General features: G+C 51.1%; 1 protein-coding gene across 2 annotated transcripts in view; it reads left to right on the top strand.

Moving 5' to 3' along the window:
* CYSTM1 (cysteine rich transmembrane module containing 1) overlaps positions 1-14935 on the top strand; it is a 79096-nt gene that overhangs the window by 41531 nt on the left and 22630 nt on the right. Inside the window, exon 3 of one of the 2 annotated variants that reach the window (XM_079702285.1) lies at positions 14258-14433. The exons of the other annotated variant lie outside the window; for it this stretch is intronic. Coding sequence (XP_079558411.1) covers positions 14258-14367 — 110 coding nt within the window. The 3' untranslated portion in view covers positions 14368-14433. Of the gene's footprint in view, positions 1-14257; positions 14434-14935 lie in introns of those variants that run through there. 2 annotated transcript variants of the gene reach the window in all.

Genomic DNA, 14935 nt, shown 5'->3' with positions numbered 1-14935 from the left:
CTAGGAGGTGGTAGAGCTGAGATTCAAACCCACCAATCTAACCCCAAAGCCTGTGCTCCTCAGTGACTACCATTTATTGACCACCTAGTGAGGTGCCCAGCTCTGGGCTGAGAGCTTTATGGACATGGCTTCAATTCTTGCAGTAGTCCTTCCAGGTAAGTGGTGTTATCCCAGATCTTACACATGTGGAACCTGAGTCTTAGAGAGGCTGTAATGTCTTGCCCATGGTTCCCCAAGTGTCTGACCCAGAGCCTGACATGCTTCCGTGTGTCATGGGGCCTCCCATGAATGAGTAGAAGTTTTTTTTTTTTTTTTTTTTAACTTTGTCTTCTTTTCTTTTTGGAATCTCACCACTCACTCATTCAACAATTGTGAAATGCCTTGTGTAATTTAGTGCGAAGCACTAAATAAATGTTACTGTTTCTAATTAGATCTTGTTCAGGTGCTTTGTGTACATTATCTTTTTTAATCCATACAGTGGTCTTGGTGGTTTCCTATTTCAGAGATGAGGACACAGGTTCAGAGAGGTGAATTAACTGGCCTAAAGTCAAAGAGTAACTCACTAAGCCATGAATTGAACCCAGGTCTGTCTGGTTCAAATTGTATTCTTAACTTTCATGCTCATTTGCATTGCATTAGGAAATACCCTTGAAATACTTCAAAATATTAATAATATTTATATATAATATTTTATATTATAGATATAATATTAATAATAACATGCATTGTTAACAGCAGTGAAGAGGTGGGCTCTCTGAGTATGACGTGTGTTCTCTGGGACACTCAGTTGCGACTCTTCCTTTCTTTTCACAAAAGCAGATGCGATTGGCCTTTAGTGAGTGAACTGGGCTCTTGGCACCAGTTTTGATTCTCATTCCCCGTATTTGTGACCTCAGGCTTTAACTTGATAGATCTGCTTAGCTAGGCCCGCGCTTAGATGAAGTCCTGTGCGCCTGTCCCCCAGCCCCCGCCCTGTGACTGCACTAGGTCTGGGAACTGGCGTCACATGAAGACAGTCCGGTCACGAGGACACTGGGGGACCATAGGCTCCTAATGGTGGCCTTGGGTTTTTCCATCTTCTTGGATATAGAGACACAATCTGTTTTGGTCAAATGCTTCATGTAAAACACTCTCTTTTGCCTTTTCAAAAGCCTTGGCCTGCCCAGCGCTCAGGGGTATTGGAGTATGAAAGGGCAGCTGCTCTTTGCAGATCCAGTTTACTCAGCTGGCCAGGGAAGTGTGCTCAGTTGGCTGGACCGGGCTGGCCCAGGAAACGGGGGTGTTTGAAGTCCTACCCTGCTCCCAGACCACTCACCCCCAGGTGCAGCCCGGGTTTTCTGCTCTAGTACTGCGTTTACCCAGTCTTGAAATTTGACATACGCCTTTCGTTCACATCTCGCATAAGCTTTTTAAAGTTAGGTTGATGTAAACAATGAGGAAATTAGTTTGGTGGGCAAGGAAAGGTAGGCTGCTTTGGGTAAAAGGCATCCAGGGAAACTGGAAGGTGCAGGTGGGATAGATCAGGTCGTCTCTAGGATTGGAGCCAGGACCGTGGTGTTGGGACCGCCCTGTGAGTGAGGTCACCTAGGGTGGCGGGGGCCTTTCCCTAGGATGCGTCCTTCCAAATAGCAGTGAGGCATTAGCTGTGCCGAGAGGCCGGCCCGGGGCCCGAGCACAGTCCGTGTGGCTCTGCCTGCAACCTCAGCCATTGTGGCCCAGCGCCCATGGGCACCCGCTTCCCCATGGTCAGTGTGGTTAGCCGCAGGGGAAAAATCTATATTCTGCTTACATTGTGGCTCACCAGAGCTGAGACGCTCCAAAAAGCGGGACGCAACACAGGCCGATCATAACTAAAATGCTGACAATGAAGATGGCGAGGGCTGGTGTCTGTAGATGAGGGCTTAGCCCAGCGTTCACTGACACCAGTGTGGGGACCACGCCCAGCATGGTCAGGGGCCAGAAGAGTGGCTTTCTCCAAACCCTGATTTAGTGCAGCTCTGCTGTATCCCAGGCCACTTACTCCTGTGGTACAACCGGGTTCTCACACAGAAAAACATGGCTTCATTCTAAATTACAGGAGTTACTTTTTAAATTACAGGAATATCTCTTCTTTATAGAAAGTAAATAATACCCATTCTTTTGCTATCCAGAGACAGTAGTTAACATTTTTGTATAAATCTTTTGGTCTGTGTTTAGTTTTTTATGATGCAGCCCTTTTTTTTTTTGCAGTACACGGGCCTCTCACTGCTGTGGCCTCTCCCGTTGCGGAGCACAGGCTCCAGACGCGCAAGCTCAGCGGCCATGGCTCATGGGCCCAGCCACTCTGCGGCATGTGGGATCTTCCCGGACCGGGGCATGAACCCGTGTCTCCTGCATCGGCAGGCGGACTCTCAACCACTGTGCCACCAGGGAAGTCCGATGCAGCCCTTTTTGAAATTTGACTAGTATGTTAATCTCTGTCCAGGAAATATATTTGTAGCTAATATAAGTGCTACGTAAAAGTGTTGTTGGGCGTTTTGGGTTTTTTTCTTCATCTTAAATTCATCAATCTGTGTACCCTCAGCTGCATCTTGGTCCCGTAGAATGTGAGTCTTGCGAGTGGCAATCAGTGGTTTCCGGTGAAGTCTCCATTGCAGATGTTAATCTCATGCTGCTGACTTCATGCTGGGCGCCCCCAGCAACCCCCCACCGCCAGCCCTACAGTACACAGTGCTTTTCCTTCTAGCCATTTATTATTTTTTTTTACAGCAGCAGTAATACTTATAATGTATTATCTGTTTACTTTGTGCCTGGCACTGTGCTGCTTTTCAAGGCGTTAATCATCTAATCTTTATAACAATCCCAAGAGGTCGGTGGTGTTACTGTCTCCGTTTTTCAGGTGAGGAAGCCGAGCCACAGACAGCTTAACGGAAATGCATTTTACCAAAATGGACTATGCCAGGTGTAGCAAGCTCAGCCCCCAAGCCCAGTGAACCTGCATCCGCAGCGGCTGGACCTTGGGGGCTACAGGGATGAAGAGGACCCAGCTCCTGACCTGAGTGCTGGTCTGGCGGGGGCTGAGAGACCCACTGGGACCAGCCAGTGAGTGGACCGTGACAGTATTTGTAGCCTGCCCTGCCCTTCTGCTGTTGGACACTTGCCTTGGCTCCCTGAGGGAGTGGCTTCCTCCTCCAGGAAATACAGACTTTCCTATCCACTCTTCTGGGAAGCCTTAATCAGCTCGCAGCCAGGAAGCTTGCTGCTGTGTGCCGTCAGGGCTGTAACTCTTTTAGTTTTGAGAGGCCAGTACTGCTTCCCTCCTTGTTCCCCTGCTGGCCTCAGTGGCTTTTTTCTCATTATATCAGTGGTGTGCTGCATGTCCAAGCTAGGATCCTGGTTGGAAAAGGTGGTTCACTCCCTAGGGTGCCCTTATGCATCCTCAGCCTCCTAGACCTTAGAGGCTTTCTGAAGCTGGAGAAGGGCATCCCCACCACCGCCCCACACACGTGCAAGTGCATGCACACGCACACACGTTTCCCCTAGAGCTTGCACCTGGGTGTGTGTGGTGATGTGGAAAGCTTTGTTCTTGGTGTCCCAGGCATCAGAACCTTTTCCCAGGGACACAACCTGCTTAAAGACCATAAATTGAGAATAACCTAGGAAAGATTTCAGTGCTTTTCAATTGCATTTTCCTTAGGGGAAAAAAAAATTTCCATTAGCCTTACTTTTTGGTAGTGTCTTGGTTCCCTCTGAACTTTTCCATTTAACCCTGAAATGAGTCCATTTGGTAGCCTGGGATACCTTGTCAGCCTGGAGGATTTTGGAGCGTGCAAGATTCTTTTCGAGTTGTTCTTAATGGGTAAAAATGGACTTTTGCTTCTGAGAATAGGTGTATCGTGGGTAGTTCATAAAGGATCAATATTCTCCGGCCCCGCCCCCTCCCCCCAAAGAAGCCCTGTCCAAGTACCCTTGGGCAGCCATGGGTAACCATGAGTTCCTCAAGGCTGTGGGCACAGTACCCTAGGCCTACAGATCTGAAGGAAAGGCTCTCAGGAGGGCCCTCTGGAGAAAGTGTCTTCTGGGGCTGTGGGGCTGACTGTCCCTGGCCCAGCCAGGCTCGGGCCCCTGAGCTCCTTTTGCTTGCTTCACTCTTTCCCAAGATGATCTCCTAGTCACATGGATCCCTTTTGGGATAGAGTGATGGCCCTGATACCAGGGACTGCCCTCAACCATTTCAGGAAAGTTCAGGATGAGCCAGGATCTCTTGAAGGACTTAAACTGACAGAAGTGGGAGTGACACCCTTCCTTAAGAACTTAAGACTGACAGGGTCTTCATATTTTTTCTTAATAGTGCTTTGCCATTGCTTCAGAGAATAGCCAGCTAAGCCTGTATCTGCAGCTTGCTTGCAAGGTAGGCTGGAAACAGCTTTTCCAGCTGAGGTAAAAGGTGCAAGACAAATCGTTCATTCACTCATTCATTCGTTCACTCATTCATTCCATGTCCCCCATATGCCAGGCCTACCAAGTGCCCTGTGCCAGACTAGGGGCATGGCGTGGTGAGTGATGCTGGCGTGTTCAGCATTTTTATCCAGGTAGAATCAGGAGCTAAGGGTCACCAGAACTCGTCTTGGAGAGCAAAAGGAATTCCTCAGCAAGACCTTTCCCCTGTGCAGACCTGGGAGGAGGGTAGGGAGGGTGAGGGGTTGGCAGAAGGATTCTTGGTGGTCGCCAGCTCCAGCTGCTGCCGTGGCGGGGAGGGTCACTGGGACAGCTGTGAGGTTGTGCCTTATTAGGGGGCAGTGCCCCCGGCCCTCCTGGGTCATCGCCCAGCAGCCTGGCATCCACAGGAGGTGGCCCGGCAGTACCTAAGGGAAACAGACACCTCTTTTACCCTATTTCCCTGTCACTTGTTGGTTCTTCAAAAAGACCTCAGTTCATTGTGTAGAAGGAGAAACTTGTCTATAGACTCCGCTAGCAGCCTTACATAATGCCCATGTTGCTTCCAGGTGTCTCAGCAGTTAGGGAGTCCTGCCTTCTGTCCTTCAGGTCTCTGTCTTGGGAGTACCAATGGCAGCTAACAAAAACCAAGAGCCTGCTGTATACTGGGCACTGGCCTATGTGGCTTAACTCATTAAGTCCCCAAAAACCCAATGACGGAAGAGGTGCTATTATTATTCCCATCTTACAAGGGAGGAAACTGAAGCTAGGAGAGGTTGTCACCCTTCAAAGTGGCACTGAGAGCGGACCCCGGGGGATACGACTCTACAGCCACCTCTCCATCTCCACGGTGTTTCTTGGCGAGCTGCTAGGAGGCTGCGGTCTGTTTGTGCTGTGATCTCAGGGGTGCGCCTGACTGGGACGACAGCAGGGAGGCAGGAGTGAGCCCTAGGCCGAGTGTGCCGGGCTTTCAGAGTTTGCTGAGAGCCCTTCCGTTCTCCAAACTGACGGGGCTGTAAATAAACCCACTGCTTTGGGCAGCTGAACCTTGCTCATTGGATGGGGAGCAATCAGCTGCCTTCCGTCCTTCCTGACGTGTTGGAGGCTCCCTGTGTACCCTGTCCACCTCCAAGGCTAATCTCACCTAGTTTCCCACCTCAGCCTTTCATAGCAAGGATTAGCCTGTCTCTTCCTGTTTCACCGGAAAGGTGGTTGGTCATGCTGTTGGAGACTTATTTTTGGATTCGGCTTCAGTGACAAGCTGGCTAGAACTAGTGGAGTTGACCATGGAAGGAAGTTGTCTTCCTGAGCTCCAGCCCTGCCTGCCTAACAGAGTTCTAGTCCCAGCCCTGCAGGCCAGGCCCCTGCCTCCCCTTCTCCCCTGGGGAAGTCTCTGGCCTCACGTTTGCCAAATGACCCATCTCAGTGGATGTGGTGGTAGTTTTCAGGACCCTTGGTGGTTGACTTTTGGGTGGCTTGTGGCGGTGTTACAGAACAGCAGGGACTGTTGGGGACTGCTTGGCGGAGCCCAGGCCCCCCACACACAGTTCTTTCCAGATCTATAAGGATGACCTTTGGTGCTGTGAAGTGGTAGGCGGTGTGCCTCAGGGGGCAGAGGGTGGGGTGGGGGGGCACTTGTTACAAGTCAGGTGTGCCTTGCTTGAATTACCTGCTCACCACGCTCACTGAGGGTGGCTCTCCTGTCCCGTCCCTCCCTCAGAGCTCACCATGTACCAGGGCTCTAAACTGGGGTGCCTTCAGGTGAAAATACAGCTATTTTTACTGTCTGCCAAATTAAGCTTGACCAAGGAGGAAGAAAACAACCTCGAGCATTTTACATAAATGTGTCTGCTAGGACTGTTAATCAGTAACTTAGGAACCTGGTACGTGCAGAAGCCAGTTGTGGTCTGTATACCTAAGATAAAGACACATTTTGTGTTCAATAAAAGCGATATGGTGGTGTTTGCCTTGTTAGAAAATGCAGCAAGACCTATTTGGATGAGGCTCCTGAGGCCAGTACTCAGTGTGAGTCAGGCTCATATTGCCAATGGCAGAGCAGCCTGTGCCTGTCTGTGCCGGGGCACTAATTGTAAGAACCCGCAGCCACTTCCGTGGTGATCTCTGCCCATCTGGGCCCATTCCAAAGAGCCAGCGCCCCTCAAAGGAGACTCTCCCCTTTTTTCTGTAACCCAGTGCCTGAAACCAGAAAAATAATTTTCCTGGTTTCTGTTTAGCATCCAGAATCATGGCAGTTGTTGTCTTATATTGAGGGGCCACTGACAGTGGGAGTTTGAGGCTTCTGAGTCTATTTCTGTTCTACTCCTACCTTTTCTCTCCTTGCTTTGTTTCTGTGATCCCCTGGTTCCAAGCGTCTTTCCTGCTGCTTAGCAGGGTATGAAATAATAGATCGTGCAGTTCATCACCATCACCACCACTCCCTCCTTGGGGCAGGGCGTGTCAGGCCATGCTGACTATCAGTCAGGAGAAGCCAGGGCTGTAGCACAGCCTGGGCCAACCTAAAATGCTGCCTGTTTCTGGGTGAGCTGCTCACTAGCCAGCGTTTCTTTAAATTTTCTTGTAAAGGAAGGAAAACAAGGACAGGGCAGTAGTAGGATTGACATTCCTCTCTCCTTAGCTCATTCTGAAAGGCCCTGTCCTGATTCTGGATTCTAGTTGTTGAATATTGGTCCCCCCGCCCCCCAGTATGGCGTGTCACCATGCACTTCCTCAGATAGGTCGTTGGCTCTTCTTTCCAAGGTGTCTGTGAGCTGCCTGAGTCAGGCACCATGTCTTTCATCCCGGACTCCCCTGCAGGGTTGGCTGTGTCAGGGAAATGAGGAGTGAGCATGTGGGGTGGGAGGGAGCCTGAGCAGAGTACCCGCCACCACAGCAGCTTCTCTCTCCTCCAGCACATCCTCTGTGAGGTCTGGCTGGAGAGGTCTGGAGGGGTCTTCGGGCTGGAGGGCAGGTGGGCACCTGGCAGACAGAGCGGACCTCCTTTTTTTGATGGCTGTGATGGGCGTCTAGCTGTCTGGCTTCAAGGGCAGCCTGGGGGAAGGCGGGATCAATCACACCACCAACCCAGGAGAACTGAAACAGCTGCTGGGACAGAAGGTCCCTGAGCCACCAGCCTATACAGCTTTGCCTCCTGCAAAGCTCCCGTATCTCTTTCCCCGCAGGGTGTTGATATGCCTGGAATCCTCATGAATAAGTGGAGGATGAAAGAATGTAGGGTTTATCATTTTAACCACTTTTAAGTGTACAGTTTTGTGGCATTAACGTTGTTGTGCAACCATCACCACCGTCCATCTCCACAACGTTGTTCACCAGCCCAAACTAGAACTCCTTACCCACTAAAAAATAAATCCACTCTCCAGTCCCTGGCAACCACCTTTCTACTTTCTGTCTCTATTTTGGCAGCTCTAGGTACCTCATGTAACAGGAGTCATATGGTATTTGTCCTTGTGACTGGCTTACTTCACTTAGCAAAAGTTCCTTAAGGTACACCCATGTTGTAGCAAATGTCAAATTTTCTTTACTGTCTTAGGCTGAAGAATATTCCATCGTATGTATAAACCGTGTTTTGTTTATCCTTTCATCCATTGGTGGACACTTGGGTGGCTTCCACCTTTTGGCTGTTGTGAATATGCTGCTGTGAACATGGGTGTGCAAATACCTGTTCAAGTACCTGCTTTCAATTCTTTTGGGTACGAGTTATAAAGCACAGGAGCAGGATGTCTTTTGAAGGTCCGTTTCTGATGACTCACCCTTCTCCACTGAGGGCTAGACTCACAGGCCAAAAGGTAGCTTTACTCACTGCCTAATTTTAGACTCCAACATCACCACCACTGGTCACTCGTAACATCAGGATTCATTTTGATATTTGATAGGCTTTCACAGCATGTTACAATTCCAGTTTTACATATTACCTGTCACTGACTACACTTAGCTGGCCACTTCCTTGTGATTGTGGAGGCACCCTTGTCACTCGGTGGTGGGCATTGACTAGGCAGTGCACCTCATTACACCTGGCTTGCTTCCGGGGGTGCAGGCTCTTGATGACTTTGCCCCTCCTAACCCAAGTTGGGCTGGTCTTTTGGTCTCGTCCCCAGACCTGGCTCCGTCCTGGGACCCGAAACCCTGAGCCCACTGACAACTGAGGATGTTGAGGTCACTTGTCTTCTACTCGCAGTAGCTTTGGGCAGGTGTGGTGTTACCCCCCAGGTCTGCTGGTTCTTGTCATCTGTTTTCGTTTCATCCAGTTCTTACACAACATTTAACGTTATTAGAATTATACATCATTTCTTTCCTAGGAAAGTAAAATACTTTTCTGAAATACCTTGGCATTTGGAGTTGCTGCAAGAACTGGTGTTCCCTGCACCAGCTTAGAGCCAGCCCTAGGGCCCCCATCTGGGGGATGATGGGCTTTCGATAGATTCACCTGTCCTGTCATGCATGGGTCTCTCTACCTCTGGACGAGACTTCCTTTGGCCAGTGCCCATCTGTATTTGTCAGTCGGGTTAGGAAGTAGAGATGGGAGCACAGGGAGAAGACCTGCACCCTGCACTTGAGAACCTCATAGTCTAGTTACAGCATTTAGAAACCCTGAGGATAAACTAGCCATTTCTGAGGCAGTCCTGTTTTCTTATCTTTTCCAATGCCGCAAGTGAAAAGAAAGCATTCCCTACAAAGGGAAAGGCTCCTGCTCTTACCCCCAGGCTCTGTTCTGGGTCCTGTACCACACGTACTGTACATGTAGCCACGTACTGTACACGTAGCCTCCCCTTTTCATCTAAGGACTTCCCTCGGGCCCATCTCTGTCTCGGTGCTGCGTTCTTCTTAAGGACTGCTTGGTATTTCTAAGACTAAGGTTTTTGAATGATTGTAATGATAGTGTGATAGCAGCAATTCAGAGTCAGAAAGATCCTTGATGGTCTGGGCCAGGTCAGGAAGGCTTCTCGGAGGAGATTCCCTGAGCCCCAGGTGGTGGGTCCTGTCCTGTCAGCGATGCAGAGGAGGAGGAAGGTGGCCTCTGCTACTTTTCTCTTCTGCTGTTCTCGGGGCTCACTGTTGCTTTCTCCTGCTCTGGCACGTGGCACTAGTACACGCTTAGTACTGTGCCGCCGTTTTAGTCCCCTGATGGTCGCCTTATTGGGCTTGGTTTTGGATGCTGGAGGATGAAGGGAGGAGTTTGCCAGACAGCGGATTAGATGCTTCTCAGAGGATCTGAAAGATCTGTGTGAGGTGTTCAAGAAGAGCCTTTCACATAGTAACCCAACCTGGAGCAAGATTTCTGGCCTAAACTCTGGGAGCTAATGAATCAGGCAGCTGTTTCTGGAGCTGACCTGGAGGAGAGGCAGGTGAGCCATTTCTCTGGCAGGGAGAGAAGGAAGAGGCTGTTAAGGGTGCACAGCCGGATCTGGGAGGCAGGCAGGCATCTCTGCTCAGGTGTCACATTCTGTACGGGAAGGCTGAGGACTAGCAAGTGGTCTGGGAGGGACTGTGAAACCCACTGTGGACTTTCCTGCTGGGGTCGGTGCAGAGCCTTCAGGTGTTTAACAGGTGGGTGGGTTGTCACTAGGCATGGGCCTGGCAGTCAGGATGCAGGTCTGTCTCTGGTCCTTGGGTTATAGCCCTTGTGCTGTTGTCCTCTTTGTTCCCATGCTAACCGGGTCCCTCTTCTGTCCCAGGCTCAGTATATCAGCTCCCCGTCCCCTGTTCTGGGCTCTGCCTGAGGTTTCCAGAGTCACACTTCCCAAAGACATAACCATGTCTCCCTGACCCTGAACCTGGGCTCTGATACCATGTGGTTGGTTGAGGCCAAAGGAAAATTGACAGGGACTGTGTGTGTGTGTGTGTGTGTGCGCGCGCACGCGCGTGCGTGCCCATGGGCAGTTGGGGTGAGAGCAGGGCCCGGAGTTGCTGCTGGCAGTCCTCCCTCCAGCAGTCGTCCGTCCTCCTGCTGTGGTGCTACTGGAGGTGGCCTGGCTCTCTTCATCTGCCCCCTCCCCTCATAGTGGCTTTGGGCACACCCCTCCCTTGCGCTGGACCTGTTAACCTCTGCCCAGTGAAGGGCTAGCTGACCTTGCAGGCCCTTTGCTTCCAGAACAGCCTATGACTCTGCCTCCTGGCCTCTTGTTTATTTCTGAGGCTTCTCCCCTGAGCCCGGGTGAGCCCCCCACCCCTTCTCTCTGCCGGTTTAGGCCAGCTCTTTAGTCAGTCCTGGGAGGGGTCTGCCTGAGAGTCCCTCATTTGAATAACAGTAATAACACCAGTGAGCATTTATTGAACGCTTGACAACGTGCTAGGCACTGTGGTGTTAGCATTTTGCATGCCTGATCTCTTCATTTTCCCAGCAAGCCTCTTCATTTTCTGTGGGGTACAGATTACTGACATTACTCCTATTTTACAGCACAGGAAGCTGAGGCTAAGAGAGGTTGTTACCTGCCCAAGGTTACATGGCCAGTGAGTTAGATGAGCCTATATTTAAAGTCAATTTGATATGGCATATTAAAATCTCTGTTCCTAAATTCTAATTGCGGTGCCTCCTACTAAATTGGAGTAGTGTGTCTTTGGGAATTGTGACCTGGATTGGGGCAGCAGTATCAGGTAGGGAAGGGTTTCTTCCCTGCTTCTCTCCAAACTTCCCATCTCTAGACTCTGCTGACAACCCACTGCCTACCCATCCCACCGCCCCTCCTGCTGAATCTTGGGTTCCTGCGAAGAGTTGTTGGAGCCTCTGGGGCCGCTTTAGCAAGGAGGAGGGAGGGCTGGGGAGATGGGGACGAGCTTTTCTGAGAACACAGCCAGTGCCCCCTGCACTGGGTTGTCTTTTTGTGTGCTGTTGGGTAGGGCACAGAGCACGGGCTGGGTCTGTGCTAGGCGGTCTCTGCCTGCGGGAGGGATGTGCTGATGCACACCTTGCCCGCTGCAGCCATCAGCATCACTGGGGTTCAAGGCGGTTGTCTCTCTGCTCCGTGAATACGGCCCTAAGTGGGCTCCTGCCTCCCCACGGCAAAGCTGTCCTCACCCTGCTTTCCACAGAGACCAGAGTTCTGTGGCCACCAAATACAGGCCTCCGTGTTTGAAGCCCAGAGGAATTTCAGCCCATAGAATGAATACTTTTCTTTGGATTATTAGTTAGACAAGTACCAGCCTTCACACTGTGCACGCACCTGGAATTGGGTTTCCTGACTCGTGAAGGGGAGGCATTGGCCCCACTCCCTTTCAGGAGACCTTCAGGTGCTCTAGTGCGGTATGACGCTCGCTGAGCCAGGGCTGGGCTGTGCCTGCTGACAAGCAGCCTTCCTCGTGGGGGCAGGTAGATCCGACCTGAGTCTTGCAAAAGCAAGGGAATTTGGCTGTGAGGTGCCCGAGGCCCTTATAGGTAGGGCTCGGTAGCGGGGTTGCTGAACGTGGCCGGATACAGACCCGTGGGATCCATGCAGCGTGACTGAACGGTCTAGATGGCCACGGAGAAAGCGCTGTAGGAAGGAGGAGCCTGGATGTCTGTAAGCAAAGGAGCGACTCGATGGGCAGGAGGGTGTAGAACAGTGGGAGTGTGCCACGTGAGGAGCCGGGAAACTGGCGTGTCAGTGCTACCTTCTAGTTGACTCTGGACGGACCACGTAGCCTTCCCTCATGCAGTTGCCTCCTCTATGAAATGGGACCACAGTGTGTTCTCTGCCTGTGAATGTGCAGGGATCTACAGACTTCAGTCCAATGATGGTGAAGAAAAGGGTGATGAGGGCTGAGTCTGGGAGCAGCAGGCAGGTGCCTTGGTGAGAAGGCATCTATCCCACGTCCCAGCACTCTGGGGTGCTGCTGGAGGGCCCCAGAGGCAGAGCAGAAATGTGGAGGGGATACTTCCAGGACGAAGGAGTGGAGGATGAGCCCAGTGACTGTGTTGCTGGGGTCAAGAAAAAGCCAAGGGCTGGGGCGGGCGCTGCTTTCAGGGTCAGGTGCTGCTTTCAGGGTCAGGTGCGAAGGCACTGAAGTTGCCGACAGCGCTGCTGAGGGAACAGGCTGGTAGGGCGGACAGCAGCAGTGCGGGGCTCTGCTGAGGAAGTGGGAGGAGAAAGAAGGGCATGATGCTGGCGCTCACACTGGTGACAGAGAGAGGGGAGCCGGGGTGGGGGGTGGTGAGGGACCTGAAGGTGGCCCTTGGCGGACCATGGACTCCCCAGGGGTTTGCAAAGGCTAGACTCACTGTACCTGCTCCTCGGTGCCCTCTTTCTGCAGGACCAGGCTCCGGTGGGCTTCTGACTACCTGCTCAAACCCAAAGGGGAGGAAGAGAAGAGGCTGGGGTTGGTTTGGGAAATGCCACCAGCTCGTGTTGCTGGAGAGGGAAGGAGTGGCAAGTAGGGCTGTTGGGGACCTGGCGTGGGAGTGTTTCTGGCTTATGGGGCTCAGTCTTAGGAATTGCACCAGCACGAGGACCCTCTGGTCTCCGAGCTCCTTGCAGGGAGGAGTGGTGATTTGATACAGCTGCTGCTTGCCAGGTTTGCCCAGTAGGAACCCCAGCGTGTGCCCAGGGCTGAGTCAGCAAGGCCTGAGGGGAGTCAGAACTGCATTGAAGGCAAGTCTGATGGGTGAAACTGAAGGTCACAGGCCGTGAAGGGAGCGACATAACTGGGAGCACAGGTTAGGGGATCTGGGCCGAGGAGGGTCAGTAGGTAACTGTGACATTGGGGAAGGCATCCAGGACTGAGGCCAGTGCCACCAGGGAGCCCAGATCAGTGGTTGCCAGCTGCCCCCAAAGAAAGCCCCTGGAGCTAGCACTGTGGCAGAGGCTAGAAGAGGTCCGAGCTCTGCTGAAACTGGACAGCCCTCCCTGCTGCCTACAGTACCCTGGCAGTGACAGTGGAGGAGCGGCTTTTGAGTGTGGCTTTGGAACCGGACAAGCCTGGATTTGAGAAAAATGTAAAATGCAAAGCAGAGTAAAAGCCCCCACCCCTCCCACACTCTGACCTTTCTTTCTTGCATTCTTTCAGAAATCTGTATGTGTATGTGTGTGTATACATCCTTTTAATTGTACCAAAATAACAATGCACTGCTATATACCTTTTATCCCTTTCCTAATTTACTGGCAACATGGAAGAACCATCTCGTTCTTTTTAATGGCCATTTAGTATTCTATTCTATGGTATGCATTAGCTTACCTAATCAGTCTCCAGGTGACAGACATCAAGGTTGTTGCTAGTTTGGGGTTATTTTGATACAGCAGCAGTCATAATGTACACATATTTTTGAACAACGGGACAATTATTTCTGTAGAAAAACCCTAGATACAGATTTTCTGGGTCAAGGTTGTATGCATCACCCCTCCCCACCCCCTCCCAAGGGGTTTCTACCAATTCACACTCCTGCAAACAGATTTTGAGAGTTACAAATGATAGTAACAGAGCTGTTGTGAGGATTAAATGAGATAATGTGTAAAGCTTTCAGCCAGTCCCTGCCACATCAGGCTGTAGGGCAGGCCTCACTGCAAACTGGATCACTTTGATGAGTCAAGTAAAGTGCTGGGTTGGGTTTCGTAGTCAGCTTGGGGAAGGGGAGGTGGCAGGAAACAGTGATCTGACAGCTGCTGAGCAGATGTCACCTTCATTCACACATCCAGGAAACTACCTGATGTGGGCCAGACACTGGAGCGGGGATGGAGCAGGGAACCAGATACCATGGCTCCGCCTTCACGGAGCTGACAGTCTGGAGAGAGAGGGAGACCTCGAACAGGTCTCCACAGGTTGTGCTAAGTGCTTGAGCAGCACAGGACACGGCTGCTCACTGTCCCCTCTGACTGGGTCTCTCTCTCCCCACCCCCGCCCCTCCCCTGCCCCCCAGTGTACGTGTTGGAGCAGGAAAGGAAGACGGACGACACCGGGTGTCTGGCGGCCCTGGCCGCGTGCTGGGCTGCTCTCTGCTGCTGCTGCCTCCTGGACAACTTGGACTGAGCAGCCGAGACCCAAGTCCTCCCTGCAGGCCTGCTACCTTCTGTTACTGGAATAAACAACTAGTGCTGCACAGTTTACTTTTTATCTTTCTTTAAAAATTACCTAATCTACAGACTTCAAAATTTTAGCATCTATGATAGGTGTGAAATGGTATCTCACTATTTTAACTTACCTTCCTCCTTACTAGTGACCTTGAACGTAAATAGATGTTTTTGATTTGCCTTTACAAATCTTGTGAATTGCTTGTTACATATCCTTAGCCCGTTTTTTCTATTCGTTTGTCTTCTCTTACTGATTTGTAGGGAATCGTTAAATATTACACACACTAATATTTGTCACTTTTATAGGCTTGGAAATACCTTCTTCTTGTCTGTCTCTTAACCTTTTTATAGCGTATTTTCTAGTATGAAAGTTTTGTTTATTTTCTATTTTATTATTTTTGGCTGCGTTGGGTCTTCGTTGCATCTTCGTTGCTGCACGTGGGCTTTCTCTAGTTGTGGCGAGCAGGGTCTACTCTTCGTTGCAGTGCGCAGGCTTCTCATTGCAGTGGCTTCTCTTGTTGTGGCGC

Source organism: Hyperoodon ampullatus (genome assembly GCF_949752795.1).
Source record: "Hyperoodon ampullatus genome assembly, chromosome: 4".
In the NCBI taxonomy this organism is placed as follows: domain Eukaryota; kingdom Metazoa; phylum Chordata; class Mammalia; order Artiodactyla; family Ziphiidae; genus Hyperoodon; species Hyperoodon ampullatus.
This window is presented reverse-complemented; position numbering and strand designations above follow the sequence as displayed.